Source organism: Ovis aries, chromosome 4 (assembly GCF_016772045.2).
Source record: "Ovis aries strain OAR_USU_Benz2616 breed Rambouillet chromosome 4, ARS-UI_Ramb_v3.0, whole genome shotgun sequence".
In the NCBI taxonomy this organism is placed as follows: Eukaryota; Metazoa; Chordata; class Mammalia; order Artiodactyla; family Bovidae; genus Ovis; species Ovis aries.
In genome coordinates, this window is record NC_056057.1 from 37,912,934 (window position 1) to 37,933,955 (window position 21,022).

Consider the following 21,022-nt stretch of genomic DNA (forward strand, 5'->3'; position numbering starts at 1 on the left):
GCGAAGAGTTGACTCATTGGAAAAGACTTTGATGCTGGGAGGGATTGGGGGCAGAAGAAGGGGATGACAGAGGATGAGATGGCTGGATGGCATCACTGACTCAATGGAAGCGAGTCTGAGTGAACTCCGGGAGTTGGTGATGGACAGGGAGGCCTGGCGTACTGCAATTCATGGGGTCGCAAAGAGTCGGACATGACTGAGCGACTGAACTGAACTGAATAGACCATAGTTTTTATTTGAAGATTGTTTTTTTTTTTTTTTTGACCCCATAGACTGTAATCCATGGAATTCTCCAGGCCAAGATACTGGAGTAGGTAGCCATTCCCTTCTCCAGGGGAACTTCCCAACCCAGGGATCAAATTCACATTGCACGTGGATTCTAAGGGTACCATAGCATCCTTTTTTTAATTAATTTTAATTAATTTATTTTTTGGAGGCTAATTACTTTACAATATTATATTGGTTTTGCCATACATTGACATGATCTGCCACGGGTGTACATGTGTTCCCCATCCTGAACCCCCCTCCCACAACCCTCCCCATCCCATCCCTCTGGGTCATCCCAGTGCACCAGCCCTGAGCACTCTGTATCATGCATTGAACCTGGACTGGCTATCCGTTTCACATATGGTAATATACATGTTTAAATGCCATTCTCCCAAGCCATCTCACCCTTGCCCTCTCCCACAGAGTCCAAAAGACTGTTCTATACATCTGTGTCTCTTTTGCTATCTCACATACAGGGTTATCGTTACCATCTTTCTAAATTCCATATATATGCATTAGTATACTGTATTGGTGTTTTTCTTTCTGGCTTACTTCACTCTATATAATAGGCTCCAGTTTCATCCACCTCATTAGAACTGATTCAAATGTATTCTTTTTAATGGCTGAGTAATATTCCATTGTGTATATGTACCACAGCTTTCTTATCCATTGATCTGCTGATGGATATCTAGGTTGTCCATGGATAACATCCATGTCCTGGCTATTATAAACAGTGCTGCAGTGAGCATTGGGGTACATGTGTCTCTTTCAATTCTGGTTTCCTCGGTGTGTATGCCCAGCAGTGGGATTGCTGGGTCATAAGGCAGTTCTATTTCCAGTTTTTTAAGGAATCTCCGCACTGTTCTCCATGGTGGCTGTACTAGTTTGCATCCCCACCAACAGTGTAAGAGGGTTCCCTTTTCTCCACACCCTCTCCAGCATTTATTGCTTGTAGACTTTTGGATAGCAGCCATTCTGACTGGTGTGAAATGGTACCTCACTGTGGTTTTGATTTGCATTTCTCTAATAATGAATGATGTTGACCATCTTTTCATGTGTTTGTTCGCCATCTGTATGTCTTCTTTGGAGAAATGTCTATTTAGTTCTTTGGCCCACTTTTTGATTGGGTCGTTTATTTTTCTGGAATTGAGCCGCAGGAGTTTCTGGTATATTTAGAGATTAATTCTTTGTCAGTTGCTTTGTGTGCTATTATTTTCTCCCATCCTGAAGGCTGTCTTTTCACCTTGCTTATAGTTTACTTGGTTATGCAGCAGCTTTTAATTTTAATTAGGTCCCATTTGTTTAGTTTTGCTTTTATTTCCAATATTCTGGGAGGTGGGTCATAGAGGATCCTGCTGTGATCTATGTCGGAGAGTGTTTTGCCTATGTCTTCCTCTAGGAGACTTATAATTTCTGATCTTACATTTAGATATTTAATCCATTTTGAGTTTATTTTTGTGTATGATGTTAGAAAGTGTTCTAGTTTCATTTTTTTACAAGTGGTTGACCAGTTTTCCCTGCACCACTTGTTAAAGAGATTGCCCTTTCTCCATTGTATATTCTTGCCTCCTTTGTTGAAGATAAGGTGACCATCAGTTCAGTTCAGTTCAGTTCATTTCAGTCGCTCAGTTGTGTCTGACTCTTTGTGACCCCATGAATCGCAGCCTGCCAGGCCTCCCTGTCAATCACCAACTCCCAGAGTTCACTCAAACTCACATCCATCGAATCGGTGATGCCATCTAGGTGACCACAGATGTGTGGATTTATATCTGGGCTTTCTATTGCATTACATTGATCTATATTTCTGTCTTTGTGCCAGTACCATACTGTCTCGATGACTGTGGCTTTGTAGTAGAGCCTGAAGTCAGGCAGGTTGCTTCCTCTAGTTCCATTCTTCTTTCTCAAGATTGCTTTTGGCTATTCGAGGTTTTTTGTATTTCCATACAAATTGTGAAATTATTTGATCTAGTTCTGTGAAAAATACCATTGGTAGCTTGATAAGGATTGCATTGAATCTATGCTTTGGGTAGTATATTCATTTTCACTATATTCTTCTGATCCATGAACACGGTATATTTCTCCATCTATTTGTCCTCTTTGATTTTTTTTATCAGCGTTTTATAGTTTTCTATACATAGGTCTTTTGTTTCTTTCAGTTTAGTTCAGTTCAGTTCAGTTCAGTCACTCAGTTGTGTCCAATTCTTTGCGATCCCATGAATCGCAACACACCAGGCCTCCCTGTCCATCACCAACTCCGAGTTCACTCAGACTCATGTCCATCAAGTTGGTGATACCATCCAGCCATCTTATCCTCTGTCGTCCCCTTCTCCTCCTGCCCCCAATCCCTCCCAGCATCACAGTCTTTTCCAATGAGTCAACTCTTCACAGGAGGTGGCCAAAATATTGGAGTTTCAGCTCTAGCATCAGTCCTTCCAATGAACACTCAGGACTGATCTCCTTTAGAATGGACTGGTTGGATCTCCTTGCAGTCCAAGTGACTCTCAAGAGTCTTCTCCAACACCACAGTTCAAAAGCATCAATTCTTCGGTGCTCAGCTTTCTTCACAGTCCAACTCTCACATCCATACATGACCACTGGAAAAATCATAGCCTTAACTAGACAGATGTTTGTTGCCAAAGTAATGTCTCTACTTTTGAATATGCTATCTAGGTTGGTCATAACTTTCCTTCCAAGGAGTAAGCGTCTTTTAATTTCACCATTTGCAGATGGCTGCAATCACCATCTGCAATGATTTTGGAGCCCCCCAAAAATAAAGTCTGACTCTGTTTCCACTGTTTCCCCATCTATTTCCCATGAAGTGATGCGACCAGATGCCATGATCTTCATTTTCTGAATGTTGAGATTTAAGCCAACTATTTCACTCTCTTCTTTCACTTTCATCAAGAGGCTCTTTAGTTCCTCTTCACTTTCTGCCATAAGGGTGGTGTCATCTGCATATCTGAGGTTATTGACATTTCTCCCAGCAATCTTGATTCCAGCTGTGCTTCTTCCAGCCCAGCCTTTCTCATGATGTACTCTGCTTATAAGTTAAATAAGCAGGGTGACAATATACAGCTTTGACGTACTCCTTATCCTATTTGGAACCAGTCTGTTGTTCCATGTCCAGTTCTGACTGTTGTTTCCTGACCTGCATATAGGTTTCTCAAGAGGCAGGTCAGGTGGTCTGTATTCCCATCTCTTGAAGAATTTTCCACAGTTTATTGTGATCCACACAGTCAAAGGCTTTGGTGTAGTCAATAAAGCAGAAATAGATGTTTTTCTGGAACTCTCTTGCTTTTTCCATGATCCAGCGGATGTTGGCAATTTGATCTCTGCTTCCACTGCCTTTTCTAAAACCAGCTTGAACATCAGGGAGTTCACAGTCCATGTCTTGCTGAAGCCTGGTTTGGAGAATTTTGAGCATTACTTTATTAGTGTGTGAGATGAGTGCAATTGTGCGGTAGTTTGAGCATTCTTTGGCATTGCCTTTCTTTGGGATTGGAATGAAAACTGACCTTTTCCAGTCCTGTGGCCACTGCTGAGTTTTCCACATTTGCTGGCATATTGAGGGCAGCACTTTCACAGCCATATCGTTGTTTCTTTAGGTAGATATATTCCTAAGTATTTTATTCTTTTCATTGCAATAGTGAGTGGATTTGTTTCCTTAATTTCTCTGTTTTCTCATTGTTAGTGTATAGGAATGCATGGGATTTCTATGAGTTGATTTTATATCCTGCAACTTTACTATATTCATTAATTAGCTCTAGTAATTTTCTGGTGGAGGCTTTAGGGTTCTCTATATAGAGGATCATGTCATCTGCAAACAGTGAGAGTTTTTCTTCTTCTTTTCCAATCTGAATTCCTTTTATTTCTTTTTATTCTCTGATTGCTGTGGCCAAAACTTCCAAAACTGTATTGAGTAGTGGTGGTGAGAATTTTATGTTATGAAACCATAAAATTTCAGTGCAATTATTAATACTCAGTTGGATATTTGAATATAGATAATGTGTGTCCCATGACAAATTCATATTTTCTACTTATATGTATTTAATTTTAAGATTTTTTTATATGGTTAATAGACCATAGCATTTATTTGAAGATTTTTAAAAATAAATTTATTTATTTTTAGTTGGAGGATAATTACTTTACAATATTGTGCTATTTCTGCCACACATCAACATGAATCAGTCATAGGTATACTTATGTCCCCTACCTCTTGAGTTTACCTCCCCCCTCCCACCCCATCCCACCCCTCTAGGTTGTCACAGAGCACCAAGTTTGAATTTCTCTTTTCAGTGTTCTTTTTACAGTATTGATAGCAACTCATTTAAAAAAAATATTTTGCAAAAAGTATATCTTTTCTACTCAGGGTTAATTTGGCAATAAAATTATCCAGTTTATACTTCATCTGATTTTTTTCCCCCCGAATCTTCCCTTAACAGGAACAGGAGGCTAAGACTCCTATTTGTTTGTAGAAACACAGTTTCTTTCATAGGGCCTATAGATAGAATATGTAGAAAAATATAAATAGCTGTATCATATTTATTAGGTAACATTTGGGTAATGAAATGGAAAGAATGTCTAAACTTCTATACATATTAAGATATGACTATAATCCCCTCTTATAAAGTAGCTGTTCTTTACCTGAAGGATCCATGACTCATTGGTAAGGGTATCCATGTTATTGGTTTATGATGTACATGTACTCATGAAGATATTTTTTAAATATAGCCACTCTAATAAAGACCCTCAGTCTATAAACTTTGTAAACTCTAATATCTTCTCTGTCTCATGTTATACACAAACCATCTTTGAGGTTTCAGTGACTTTTTTTAAGAGGAGGTGGTTTTATCTTCTTAAGTCTGTAAAGCTCACTAGTAAGCATCAATGTGTGTGGGGGAGTATGTGTGTGCGTGTGCATGTTAGTCACTCAGTCATGTTTGACTCTTTGTCTATAGAATTCTCCAGGCAAGAATACTGGAGTGGGTTGCCATTCCCTTCTCCAGGGGATCTTCCCATCCCAGGAATCAAACCTGGGTCTCCTGCATTGCAGGCAGATTCTATACCATCCGAGCCACCAGGGCAGGCCAGTAAGTAGCACTGCTAAAGTTCAAAGTTAGTTGCCAATCATGAGTTACTGATGATGTTTCAAATTTATGTTCAGTAGAAGGTTTTATTACCTTTTATTTTTGATTTACTTTTCCAAATTTAAAGCTGACTTTTGCAAATAAATTTTCATCATTATTATGATTCAACTAATTGACTAAATAATTTGCTGTTTCCCTCATTTCTAGAGAAGTCACCTGTGATAATTGGTTATCTATAACTTTATTCCACTTTTTAATAAATAAATTATAGTTTTAATAAAAACATTAAAGGGAATATTATATTTTACTCCCCTCCCCAAAATAAGAACTTCTTTGTTTCCTGTAACAATGAGAGCAAACCCCATCTGTGTCTCATGTAATAATGTGAACAAACAATAGAATAATAATTGATAAAAACTAGTGTGAAAGGACACAAAAGAAATCTGTTCAAACATACCTAGCACACTAAAGGATACCTCGGCCATGCTCACTGCTAGAACTCACTGGTTTTCCTTTTGTTTTACAGAAAGAATGTGCTAATTTCATCAAGGTGCTTAAGGCTTATAATCAGACTCATTTGTATGCCTGTGGAACAGGGGCTTTTCATCCAGTTTGCACCTACATTGAAATTGGACATCATCCTGAGGTAAAGCTCGCTTTTAAAAAATGGTGTTTTTCCATGACCGCTTCCTTTTCAAATACTTTAGTACTAATTTCTTCACTTCATTGAAGAAATTAGTTTGCTGTTCGATAGCTCCTACTTGGAATTCAGATGTTATTATTAATTTTAATCTGTGAATGCAAAAAGAATTGAGACCATCACTCAACAATAACTGAAACAGGGAGAAGGGAGGAAGAAAGCATTTGCTTTTCCTCTCTGTTACAGACTCCAATCCATTTTGCATGTGCAGCAGATGTCAGCAGGCTGAATGTGTACTGTTTTCTCCTTCATTTGTATATTGCCAGCTTTCCCCACCATTTCCCTCCTCAGCCAGAAGTGTCTGCCACCACAGTTGTTTTCTTCTGCCTAGGGATTAAGAAAGGATGCCATACATGTGCTCAATGCTCTGATCACATGTTTGACCTAAATTGCTCACAGTTGTGTTCTTGCTTAGCTAGGCTTTATATTTACATTTTGGACTATAATTTTGTCAGTATAAAAAAGATAAAAAAATGTTAATTTGTCTCTTGCTCCTAAAAGATGTTTTAGTGAGAAAATTAAGTTGGGTAAATTTAAGCAAAACTTGAAATTAGGGATGTATTTAAAGGAAAAGTTTCTAGTTTGAAAGCAATTCCATGGATTGGATTTATCAATAGCCTTTAATTATAAGCCCTTTATAATTGTTGGCACAAAATCCTATGAAAAACAAAAGTGTTCATGTGGTGAAAAAATCTTGTGACAGAATTTTCTTCCAATTGGAATCCAGAATTACTCATCAGATAAAAGGTTTGTTCCCAGAATATTTCTGGAATCCTAAACGTGAAATATAATTTACATGTTAGCCACTTCTTTATAACTTTAAATCCTTTCTCTATATTTTCTTATAGCATCCAAAAGTGATACAAATATGTTCTTATAACCCAAACACTGAATAATTGAAACATTTTTGTGTTGTACCTTCTTTGTATAAGAAGACACCTTTGAGGCTATGTGGTTTCTAGACTAAACGTGATTATTATGACTTTGCTGATGGTCTTGGAGGATTAAAAACCCTTTCCCAAGTTCTCATGCGTTTAGACATTTGCCCTCATAAACCTCTTCCCCTAGTGCATCCTTCTTCTGCCTTTTTTTTTTTTTTTTTTTTACCAGCTCGCTTTCTGTACCTGATGACATATCCAGGAGTTTTAAGTAAATTAAACTTTAAGGGAAGGCAGTTCCACTTAAGTTACTTGTTTTGTATTGATGAAATTAGGAGTAATTTCTTGCATACAGTCCTGCAGATTTTACATAATTAACTTTTTAGCAACTTCTAGATAAATCTTTCCTTCTTCACCTGCTTCTAAGCTATTTTCAATAGTCAGGCACCCTAAAACTTGGATCCCACTTTTCTGTTTATTGGAGATATCTCTGGAGAACATTCTGCATGTTGTCTTGCACTTTTCACATCTATCTGGCATCATGCTATATGGCCCAGTGGGACCCAGAGAGCTGAGCTCCAAACACAGGGTTAGTGGAAAATAGGTGGGCTTTAGGGTCATTTCTGGCTTCTAGTCATGTTCTGCAACTTACTATCTGTGGAGTCCAGGAAAATTGCTTAACCTCTCAGATTCTGTCTCATAATATGTAAAAACAAAGCAAACCTCTGTGATCCTCAGTATCCTTATATTTAAGTGAGAAATCAACTTACTACCTCCAACTGTCTCCCAACTCTCCAACCACTGGCCCACTGACATTTTTTGCTATAGAAACTCAAGGAGTTGTAATCCCTTCATTATTAAACTCATGTCCTATAGCCTTTCACTGGAGAGCTTTTGTCCAACCTTAGTTCAATACTTGATATTTAATCTGCAGTAAACTACTAATTTCTTTTGTGTCTTTGTTTCTAATCTAGAAAGTGGTAATAAGAATGGTCTCTACTTCGTGCATTTATAAGAGTTTGACATTGCTTAATAGGTAGTAGGTCCTTAAAAAATGCGTATTGTAATTTTTAAAATATGAATGTGTATTGCAGGATGAAAGCCATTGCAGCTTTTATGGTAATAACTGTCACTTTGCTATTAAATGTACCTCATTCATCAGAGTTTATAAGTTACTGCACTGGGCTCTCATTCTTGCCAGGTCATTTTGTATTTAGCTTAATTCCTCTACTTTTAATTTTGAAGCTTAGATGGCCATTTAAATTAAAATGTCACATATGGTTTCTGTATTTTTATAATTTTCCCCAAATATAGATTTTTCTTTTTCTTTCTGAAGTTGTTCTTTAGCAGAGTTCCCTCTTTCTCAACTCTTCAACTACTCATTGCTGGTTTAAGAGTGGGTGGGAGGATGCAGAGGTATAGGAGCCAGGCCATTTACTACTTAGCAAAATGGAGGACACCTTTGCCTCCACTGAAATAAATAAATAAAGCTTCCCATCCAATCACCTTATGGTAGGATATTGATGAACAAGTGTTTTATTGAAATTCTAAAACTCAGAACCTTTGAGAAAAGTCCTCCCTCAGAAGCTCAGTGGTCTTGAATTGTATGGCAACTGTGTTATGGGGAGATGCTGTTCCAGACTATTTAGGGGTCAGAGGGAAGATGATTATGCAATTATCTGGGGGAATTGGGAGCAGTCTAGACAGTCAGTCTAGGAAATTCTGGAAAAGATATTATCAAGATGGCTTGTCTAGACAACATAAAATTCAATTTTCAATGCTAAACTGCCTTAAAAGAGAATCTGCTTTAAATTGATCTCTATTGGTAGTTAAAATGCTACACTTGTGTTTAAACAGTTATACTGTTTTTGAATTTGAGACAGCGAGACAATATGTGTTTCATGCAGTTAGGAAAGTCATGATGGTAATGGAAGGATCGGCAGAATAAGAAATAAAATAGCTAGCAGGACTGAGGCCAGGCTTGTTGGATTAGAGTTCATAAGACCTCCTGAAGTTTGAATTTAGTAACTTTTATTTACAGGGATGGGCTTTCAGACAGAGCTAAGAGAAACCTTTTCCTATATTCTGGTTGAAAAAGTAGCATGTATACTCTGCTGTTTTCTGTCCTCATTACATATAACAATGAAATAGTTTCTTTTTTAAACTACTGTCTAGACTTTACATATTATAAATAATTTTATGGCACAAAAAAGACATTTTGCTTTTATCATGACTTCATGGAGATTTTAATACACAGTTTTTTCTTTACAGTGTTCTTTAAAATAACTGTCTTATATTGAGTCCCCAAGATTGTTAAAATCCATTGTTAGAAATTATAGATTTAACCTTTTCAAGATGACTGGATGCCACAGAAATAAAGATATTACTTTTGAAACAAAGGAAAACTTCCTTCATCATTTAATAGCTTCAGATCTAATATGAAGAAATTAAAAATTCCTTTTAAATAATAATAAGCAGTTTTCAAAGAAATCCTTGTTTAGTCTTCTGATTGTGAATGATCTTACTTTACTCTTCCTGAATTTTAATAGCAATATTTAAACTCTTGAATAATATATTCTGAAATCTCCTCTTGCTGTATAGTGAATGCCTTATGACCATACAGAGTATGTCATTGATTGCTGTATTAAGCAGATTTTGTGTTTCCTGTAGTACAGTTGGGAATTGGTAGACCTATTAATTAACTCCAGTTCTGTAAGATATGTGTCAGTCAATTCTTGGTTATCCTCCAATAGTACTTGACCCTGCAGATAACTGCCTATGAAGTCACATGCTTCATACACATGTGTGTGTTTATTATAAAAATTCATGCAGAGTTCACAGGAGGAATGATTCAGAGCTAGAGTACAGATGATTTTTGAGTTTAAGCTCTCAATATCCATGTCATTCAAATGAAAAGTGTAAGCCATCCTTACGCAACAGAATATTCCCCAAAGACTTTTATTATATGGTATTTCCCTCTCAAATTTACATTTGTTAATAAAAACTGTATGAATTTAGGAGGGGTATAGCTGAAGAAGTCTCTGGTTGTTTTCTCAAATTCCAAAACGGCCTCCTCTGTGTACTGGGAGGAAATCTAAAGAAAGATGAACCCAGATGAGAGCTGGAAAATATTAACTCTATAAATACTCTCATAATGCCATGATCTCAATTTATGATAGAACTAAAGGGACATTAAGAAATGCAGTAAAGCTTAATGGCTATCTCTAAGGTCAGTTCTACAATGACAACTAATATATCAAGGTATAAAATAAAATGTTTTGTCTGTTTTTTCTCTTCCACCAAGAATAAGAGTTTGCTTCTATGTAAAACTTTGAATCAAATGTTCTTTATAACAGTCTGCAGGGTCAAAATTCTACTTAAGTGGTACCTTGAGCTCAGTTGACTAATTTATACATCTAATTAACTTTTTCTAATTGAGTTATCACTCTCAAAGTATTTTGTCATTGAGTCCAATAGAATAAAATTTTATTTCTTGTATTGTAGAAAGTACAAGAAGAGATGTGCAAGTTACGAAATTTAGATATCTTGGTAAAACAATGAGGCATTCTTTTAGGTTGGTTGTATCTTTCCATCTTTCTTAGATCACGCGTTGGAGTCTGACTTTTCCCACTTACGTTCAGTTCAGTTCATTTCAGTTGCTCAGTCGTGTCCAACTCTTTGCAACCCCATGAATTGCAGCATGCCAGGCCTCCCTGTCCCAGAATTCACTCAGACTCACGTCCATCGAGTCAGTGATGCCATCCAGCCATCTCATCCTCTATCGTCCCCTTCTCCTCCTGTCCCCAATCCCTCCCAGCATCAGTCTTTTCCAAAGAGTCAACTCTTTGCATGAGGTGGCCAAAGTACGGGAGTTTCAGCTTTAGCATCATTCCTTCCAAAGAAATCCCAGGGCTGATCTCCTTCAGAATGGACTGGTTGGATCTCCTTGCAGTCCAAGGGACTCTCAAGAGTCTTCTCCAACACCACAATTCAAAAGCATCAGTTCTTCGGCTCTCAGCCTTCTTCACAGTCCAACTCTCACATCCATACATGACCACAGGAAAAACCATAGCCTTGACTAGACGGACCTTAGTCGGCAAAGTAACGTCCCTGCTTTTGAATATGCTATCTAGGTTGGTCATAACTTTTCAGGATAACATAAATTAGTAGGTTAGTAGACTAACAGAAGTCAGGATTCTTGGTGACTTCTCGGCTTCATTATTTCCACCAGAGGCAGTGCATCCCTCATTTGCACTGCAAACTTGTGCCAATGTGGTTGGAGTAAGACCCTTATGGTTTCTAGGGTTTTTTTTTCCCCCCCAATCTTTCAATGCTTGAATTGTGTTGGACAGGAAACCATACAAATTACAATGCTGAATAAACAGTACCACCATTTATATTGCAAATTAAATTTTAAAATTCTCTGCTGTTTGTATTGAGGAAAAAAAATCATAGTTCATAAATTTTGTGACTTTAGCAACTCACCAGTGTATTTTCTATGAGCTATTAACATTCTAAACTCTAGATATTATCAAAAAGTCTATTTCTCAAAATTAAAAGAACTAGTGACCAACTGAGGTAATAGGGAGACCTAAATTATTAGAAACAAGTTTAGGGGAAAACAAACAAACAAACAAAACAACAAATGGTGAAAGAGAGAAAGAAAACCGAAAATCCAAAGCAACATCCCTTTCACTGTGTTTAAAATGTTTCAAATGACCATTTTACATTTTGACTTGTTTGCTCTAAATATTTGATAAGAAAACACCATAGTTAAGGAGATAAATACACTTTTACTCTCTATACTCATTTGGTTCAATGGTGAAGTGTTTGGGTTTCTTTTTTTGTTCCCCCTACACGATATTTTGTCACCTTTTATTCCTAAAACGAATGACAGAAAAAATAGAAATGTTAACATTCAGTTCTTAACTTGCTGTGTATTTCGTTCCATGTTGTGTCAGATCTAGTTCACATAGTACCAGAAAAAGAATTTGGACAAAATTAAAGAGTTTTCTTAAGGTCATATTGGTGCATGATGTCATTGTCAATTACTTATTAAAAGACTTTATTATCTGTAGTACTCAATTCCTGGATGCATCTTTATTCACAGTCAACCCAGACAAGAGGACTAAAAGATAAACAGTACTTTAACCAACGTATTTTTTCTTTTCCTCGTGAACTACAAATGCTGATTTGGAACAAAGACCTTTGATTCCCTGGAGCTAATTTGTCAATGATAATGTGAACTCCAACTTAATTCTCTTTTACTGTGCCCTCTTGACTGGTTGCTTTGCACACATCCTATATATAATCTATTTTAAGAGGATATTTCTGTTCATAAAAACTCTTGTTATCAATATTATATTTTTCCCAAAACAAACAAACAAACAAAAAAATAGAATAGTGCTAAACCCCAGCACCTGCTCACCTGTTTAGCCTGTTTTCATCTCCTTCCTCTTCAGAACCCTTTCTTTACCCTTGGACTCACATTCTGGTTTTCCTCCTTTATCTCTTTGTCTTCTTGCCTAAATTACTTCATTTGGAACCAAAGGTTAAGGTTGTGAAAATACAGCTTGGATATATGTGTGAGAAGGAAGGTGTTAGTTTCATATATTTGAAACTTTGGGAAAACAGCAAAAGAAATTTAAACTGAATTTCCACAAATCAGAATACATTCACCTCTTCTGGGTATGTGTTCCAACTAGCCCTCAGCAAGTTATCTTGTATATTTGTTTTAAATCATAATGGTTCACTTTGATGATAACCTGAGGAAAATTATATAAATTCATTCTAAACTAGTTGGATAACTACTAGTTGGATAATCATGTAAAATCTTAAGATTTTAGTGCCCTTGTTCACTTAAGGCTTATAAACATGTGAGTGCCAAGAATATACCTGTAATATCTTGGGCTAGTAACAAGGAAACAAGAGTTGACTTGATAGGCAAACACTGTCTTCCTGTCAAGTGAAGGCCAAGGTGAGGTCAGAATGGGCCGTATGAAAGATCTTGCTGTGCTTCAGAAGAAGTAAATTACCCCAGAGCACAAAGGAGAGTCAGAACTGCTAGTCCCAAAGACTGTAACTTCTGGTCGCGTAAGAAGGTATTTACTTCTCAAGATTTGCAAAGATATTGTTGTCACAGTGTTTGCTAATGCTGATTTCAATTGTATTTGTTCTCTATTCAGTACTTAATTTTAACCAGGAAGAACCTATATTTAGCTTTATAATCTTGTCAATTTAGTTACTATTAGAAAATATACAATGTAAGTATATTGTAAGTGTAGCACACTAAGGAGTAAGTGAAGGACACTGAGGAGCTACCTTTTAAGCAGACAGTGTCCCCTGTTCCCTGTGTTCACATCTGAGGACCCTCCCCTTGCTCTAGTGTGTTGACTTCTCTTCTAGGCTCCTCGTGGTTCTCAGTTGCTCCAGTCTTACTGCGTGTGGTCAGTTTGGAAGTTGAAGGATCTGGGGAAATAGAAATAGCAAAGGCTGATGCTGAGAATCAGTGTGAGGCAATATAAATAGCATTGAGGTGAAAAGGAAAGGTATAATGAGAAACCAGAAGTTTTGGTATAAAAGTTTTATTAAATAGATTTGAGAGAATACTAAAAGATAATAGAGGCTTAGCATTTATAATCTAGGGTTCTTCAGATTTGTAGCTACAATTCTGTTCTGCTACTACAATCAATGCCTTTGTGGTATTGGAAGCAATTTGTGTTCCAAAGCAATTTATAGTCATTAAGATAAAATTGACATTAATAAAAACATAGGAAACATTTTTCCTAAGTAAGGTTCTAATAATAATGGTGAGGAATATAAAGATGAATGAAAGTGAAAGTGAAGTCACTCAGTCGTGTCCGACTCTTTGTGACCCATGGACTGTAGCCCACCAAGCTGAACACATACATAGATATATAACTTCAACATTGGTGAAAACATGAGTAATGATAATGATAATCCCAACAACTAGCATCTACTAGCAATAATTATGCTATGTAATGGCAGCATTGGGTATGTTACCTTAGTCTTCACAAAATCTGATGAAGTACATACTCTTCACAGCCTCATTTTATTGATGAGAAAATTAAGGTTTCCATGGGTATTTTGTAATGGGCCTGAGGCAATCATGCTATTCAGTGCTTTATGTCTAGTCGAGAATCTGCTCCTTTAAAAGAAAGTACCAGTTGGGGCAGGGGAAGAGGAGGATTAAAATCATTAATTCTTATTTAGATTATTAAAGATTTTGTCATGTATTTATATTTTATATTTCAGAACTTCTTAATGTATGCCTAGTCTGAACAAAGTGATAACTGTAATTAAGGGATAGCTTGATGAAGTGAACAGAAGGCATCACGTTTAAGCTGGGCTTTGAAAACTGGATCAAATACTGATGGATGTGGAGGATCCTTTAGTAAGACTAGAAGGATAGCATAGAAGGACAGAGACATGAAAGGCATTGGTAAGTGGCAAATATCTCAGTGTGCATAGAGTACAGTGATTTTCAAAAGGAGCTGGAAAATTAGAATCAAATTGAGTTTGGGGAATCTAGTCAAGAGCTATACAAAGCCTTAGGAGGTTACTACTAGTACTGCTATGATTGGTTCTGAAACATATTTTTAGTATCAGTGTGTGTGTGTTGGGGGATGGACATATAGGAATATCCATTTTGAGACTATGGCAAAATTTCAGAAATGTCACATAATGAGAATTTGGACTGATACTGAGGAAAAAGATACTGAGTAATGTTTAAAATTCTCACAACAAACAATAAAATAGCATCTAAATATCATAAATCATGATGTATATTGACATAATGCTACTCTTTAAACTCCCCAATGAAAAAATGTTTTCCCAATTCTTTTGTGACAATTAGATAAAACATGCTTTATAGCATATTGTGGCTTACTTCACTTCTGAATCTACAAATAAGCTGACTTTATGTTGTGCATAAAACAGTAAGCTACCATATGCAAAGTTATGTGAATTTCTCACCCATGGTGTATAACAAAAACATGGTTTCTCTACACTTGTAAATCCAGAGAATGCTATTTTGTGTGAGGCATCTGTGAAAGTAATTCAAACACACTTTGTTAAAAAAAATAACAAAAAGAAACAAGATGCATTGTACTTAGAAATAGCTATTTTTAAATGAAAACTATGCTTTAATTTTAATTTCATTATTATATTATAGCTTATACTGATTTTGTGAGATTTTTGTGAGACTAGTATATCCAGTTTATCCCTTGTTTTTCTGCCCAGTTTTCCTCCTGCTATAACTACTCTCTGTGGTTTTTAAATTAATTTTACTACTGTTAATGATTGTCATTGCTGGCATAGTTGGTGGTTTTATGAGTATTATAGCATTTTATATTCATTACTCAGTGATTGAAATGTTATCTCCACTTTCACTTTAGGAAACTAAGTCTCAGAAGAATTCAACAGCCTCCCTATCATCATGTAACTAGTCAGCTTGTTGTCATGACTTTCCTAGTGGCATCAATATTGCGTCTCATACTGTACTGATGTTGTACCATACCCATTGGTAGGATGCTGTCCTATGTGTCTTTTTTTAATTATATATATTTTTGATGTAGTGAGAATGCTTAACATAAATCTGCTTCCTTAACAACTTTTTAAGTGTACAATTCACTACGGTTAACTATAGGCACCATGCTGTGCAGCTGATCTCTAGGACTTACTCATCTTGTGGAACTGAAACTTTATACCCATTGAGCAGCAACTCCTCATTTTTCTGCCTGCAGCCCCTGACAGCCACTCTCTATTCTCTCATTCTGTTCTCTCAATCTCTGAGTCTAACTGTTCTAGATTTCGCACATAACTAAAATCATGCAGCAGTTGCCCTTCTGCTCCTGGCTTATTTTACCTAGCTTAATATCCTTTAGACACCACACAGCAGAAGTCACTTTCTTTTCTACTAATTCCCTCTCTATGTAATAAAGGTGTTGAGCAAAAATAAAACTTGCCTGTGGTACTTCCACTTAGACACACAAAGGAATGCTAATATGTTTTACGCTCAGTCATGTCTGACTCTCTGCAAGCCCCTGGACTGTAGCCCAACAGGCTCCTCTGTCCATGGGATTCTCTAGGCAAGAATATTGGAGTAGGTTGCCATTTCCTTCTCCAGGAGATCCTTCTGACCCAGGGATTGACTACAATCAGAGAGAATTATAATTTGTTTTTAATCCAAAAGGGAAAATCAGATTCTGTAGCATTCTTAAAATATTTTAAAAATTAATGAGTTTCCCACTTATTCAAAGTAACTTTGGCAATGAAATGCATCTTACTATTTCTTGATATTTTGATCATGTCATAATTCAAGAACACAAAAGTCTGGATATTATTTTATGTGGAATTTTAGATTCTCTAATAAACAGAAAATATTTAATTTTATATGGCACACAGATTATCAAATAACAGAAAATTGGCGTTGTGTTTATTTCATTTTCCTTAACGTAAATGGGCCTTATCAAGCTATCTCTGCTGATGAAAATATTAGCATGTTTGAAAGCAGTTATAATTTTACTCAAAATTAATTTTGTACTTAACGAATCTTTAGAATTTCCAGCTAGAATGAATTGACATTTTTAAATCATTGCCTCAGAAATTGAATTGCATAGGCTTTCATCTTTCACTTAATACTGTTATTTCTATTTTTACCTATTTTACGCATATATTGCAGTAATTTAAATCTCTACATAAATGATAGAAAATTTGATATTAATGCCTGAAAACAGCTTGAGATTTATATATTTGTATGTTGGAAATATATTGTTTCAAATTTTTAGGAATCAAACCACATGGAACAACTACTTTCCATTTTATTTTATTTTTATTTTCCAGTCTGCTGTTTTAATTTGATTGTGCATCTCTGGCCACTGAAAGCAATCTCAGGAATTGCTGAGCAGTTAAAAAGGGAGTCTAATGGGATCTAAAAATCAATTCACAGGTCTGTCACTGATTCATTGTGTGACTTTTGCTGCCACTGAAATGACATTAAACTGGTCTCCTCAATAATTTTATACCTCAGGATTTCTCTTATAATAAATAAATACCTATCTAATATGCCTTATGGATATAAACTTTAAAAAGTAGCTTGATGATTAAGAACTTCAAGACTAGCTTCTATTTTAACAAGTTACCTCACTTGAGATTATCACAAAGCTTTATACAGAGGCTGAAAGTCTGGATCTTTCGAGTGTTGCAAATGGGGTTTTGTATACACGCCAGGGTTCAAGCTCCTCTTAAGTGCTTTTATCCTGGCAAACTTTTCTTCTTTTGATTTATGTTTTGTTGGCATTTAATAGCTGTCTTACCTCATATTTAAATTACTCAACCTGGAAAGGATGGATGTTTAGTGTCCCACATCGACTTGCCCTTTGCTGGCCTAAATCTTGGACGCAAATGGAAGATTTGTAGGAAAGGAAACCTATACTTTGTATTATGTCATGCTAGAGAGCAGACCTAGGTACTACCTTGACACTGTGTCAACTTTTTGCAAATTTTTCCTAACAGTGTGGAATTTTAAAAAATTCATGGCTATGATTGCACAATCTCTTAGACACATATATTTTTTTTCTAGAATAAAATGTAATGACTTATCTGAGAGAGGAATAGGAAAATATCATGGCATTGATAAGCAAAATATTTCCATTTCAACAATGTAAACATCCATAAAGATAGAAGTGAACTGACATCCCATTGTTCATATAATGCATAAGGCAGTCAGCTGTTTTCAGTCTCTTGATTAAAATCAACTTCAGGTGAAATGATATGACAAAACCAAATGATGTGTTTGCCACAGGGATGACAAAAAAATTTAATCCATTCACTTTTCTACCTTATACTAATAAAAGTCTGAAAAATGTAATAAGCTTCTAAGAAATAAATGAAAATATTTTTCAACTATGCTACTAAGAAAAATATTTTGACCTGAAATTTTTAATACAAAAAATTCAGTTGCAAAATTTGATATACACAAGACTACTGAAGCCTAGTAACATCCTAAGCACAAAGCTCAGCAATATCTGATATCTTACTTTTAAAAAATGATGTGTCCAGAGTTAAACTGTGACCACAATTTCAATAAATTTTTGCACAAAAATGCATGTTTATAATGCTATAGCTTATAGTTACTGCAACGCCTCTAATTCTTATCCTCCATTTCATAATATAGAAAATTTAAACTCAGATTGCTTAAATAGTATCTTCAAATCCCCTGGCTACTTTGTGGTTAAAAGTTGAACTTAAACTCAGCTCTCCTGACAGCTAATTCAGAGTTCTTTCCATTATACTACATGGCCTCATTCTCACTATCACATGTGGAAAAGAACATGAAAGGCACAATTTTTCATTTGCATCGAGTTGTTTATATAAGTTTTTAAAAATAAAATGTATAAGTAAGTAATAATAAGTAGTTACTTTTGAAAAGTACTTTTCTTGTACTTCCTCCATGCATTCATGGTCTGATTATAAACTATGTTGTCAGGGAAAAATTGTGTGATTTCTTTTACCAAAGTACTATTTCCTTTTCCAAAATAAGCCAATCGTCTCTTAAAAATAGATAAAATTTGAATATTGTTTTAATACTTTTCACTATTTTCCTTTATTCTCATGAAACTAGCTAGATTAAAGATGATTTCTATCAGTTTTAGCAGTCAGCACATATCAGATATTATCAACAAAAATAACTGAAACTTTAGGAAGGCAACCTGAACACTGAACAGCAGAATCATACAGAATTTCACCCACACACCTCTGCATACAATGGACAAGAATGACTAAACTCTTTGATCTCTCCTGGATAACATGAAAGAGTAAAAGAGAAAAAAGCAACATCTGTTAGAAAAAGGGTTTAATGAACAGGGTGGGGACCCAGTTGAGTGTTAACACAGCATGAGAAAAGAAAAAGAATGCAGGAACAAATTTATTTATAGTCATAAACCTCAACATGTCCTAAGAAAGTCTGATTTAGAAAAAGGATATTATAATTATTACAGTCTGATTTATATTTAAAATATTTATAATTCCTGTAATGAGTTCTCTATAAATGTTTTCAACAGGAAAATATATATATGTATATATACAGTATATATCTATATAACTTTTTGCATATTGTATACATGTATGTGTTTATGTTCATAGTGATAGCAACATCTTAGACAAAATAGTGAAGGTGTAATATAAGGAACATAATTCAGTTTAGATTGCCTGAATATATATTTGTAAATATAGATTTTAATCTACTTTCCATGTATCTTAGGAAAGCTGTGGGAAAAGTGATTGTTTTGACATGGATCAGTTCTACATAGGGGTAGATATTGCCTGGGCATTGTCCATCATTCAGCTATTGGAAATATCCAAAGCAAAAATATTCTATCTGTACTTTATAAATTTGGGCAACTTTCAGGTTTGTGAGTTTTTATATCCCAAAGGGTGGTGATGGGGACTTTTCTTTTTTATTATTTGTATCTTATCTATTATAAGTATAGATTCTGCTGCCATGTGATTTAGTCTTTTCTAGGATTCTGACCATTAACAATAGGTCTTCCCAACTTTATGTCTGGTGGATGACATGTACGTATATGACGTTCTCTCCTAGGTACACCCATTATATATACATAAGAATACTTGAAATATGAGTGGGTAAAAGAATGACTTCAGAGCCTGAAATCTGAAAAAATAATGACATAAGAGTAGTAACCTTGAATTTGCCCTAGTTTCTTTAAAATAAAGTAAAAAGAAAACTGTTAAATTTATACGTATAAAAGTTCAAGGAGGCAAACCATGTTTGAGGTCAGAAAAAGTGAATTATGGTCAAAAATGGCAAGAAGCCATGATTTTAGATTAGTGAGAAAGTATTTAGGAAATACAAAAGGAAAGATATTTGCCTCTAAGATCATTCTTACATGTAATAGACCAAGTAGACTCCTGCTGGATGCCAGATAAGCTGTGTAAAGGTCATCTATAACCTCTGGTTCCATTTAATGGAATGATACTAACTCAGATCCTGCTCTGTCCCTACTGCTGACCAGCACCACTTGGCCTGACCAGTCAGGTTATCACACTGAAGCCAGAGCAGTCTTCTCTGAGAGCAAACAGTAAGTAGCCTGTCACTTCTGTTTAAAGATACTGCTTTGCTTCCTTTTAACCTTAGCAACTAGGAGAGTCTACTTTTTGATCTCAGTCCTTCCTATCTTAGCATCCTTTTTTGGGCCACACTCCTCTTACCTTGTCCTAGCACCCTGGAGTTCCTTTTTCTTCTTCTGTTTCCTTTACATTCCCCAACTCTCTTCTTTTAGGCCTTCCGTTTTTCTTTTCAGCCTGTTTCTTGGATGGATCTTCCTTTGGATATTTTTAAATTTTATTTATTTTAATTGGAGGCTAATTACAATATTGTAGTGGTTTTTGCCATACATTGACATGAATCAGCCGTGGGTGTACATGTGTTTCCCATCCTGAACCCCTTCCACCTCCCTCTCAATCCATCTCATCCCTCTGATCTCAATTCAATCATTACTTCCTTAGAGCAAGTTTCCTTCTCTCCTCTTGTATTGTAGATTAATACTACTCTTGTATGTACTCTCAAAGCAACATAGGTGAAAAGGCAGACAAATAAATAGATGCATATATTGTGATAAGTCTTATGATAGGGATTAGAGAAATGTATCTGAAATAGGATATATATTTGCAAGAAGAATTCACATTATAAACTCTGAGCTGTCAAATATTATTTCTTCATATCTCAAGGGTTAATTATTCTTGTGTTTCTTCTGTGTAAAAAGCCACAGCATGCAAATCAGAATGAGGACTTGAAATAAAGATTCCTTGAATAACACTGAGTATTCTCTTTTAGTGGATACTCCATATTTTAATATAATCCATTTATAAATTTGACTTATATCACCATTTTCATGTCAGGAATAATCCATATTGATTAACATAAAACTATGCTGAAATTTTAGCACTTCTGATTTTTTTTGATGTTATTGTTGGTATAATTGTTTTATCCCTCATATGCATATGACCCTAAGTAGAAAACAGTAAAATTTTCATTATAACAGTTGATC

At 35.5% G+C, this 21,022-nt stretch overlaps 1 protein-coding gene across 4 annotated transcripts in view; it reads left to right on the forward strand.

Annotated features, from left to right (window-relative positions):
* The window catches only part of SEMA3A (semaphorin 3A), a 548,751-nt gene that overhangs the window by 389,584 nt on the left and 138,145 nt on the right, over positions 1-21,022 (forward strand). For all 4 annotated transcript variants that reach the window (XM_060414987.1, XM_042248468.2, XM_060414985.1 and 1 more), the window contains one exon: positions 5,881-6,000. In XM_060414987.1, the coding sequence (XP_060270970.1) occupies positions 5,881-6,000 (120 nt within the window). The remainder of the gene's footprint in view (positions 1-5,880; positions 6,001-21,022) is intronic.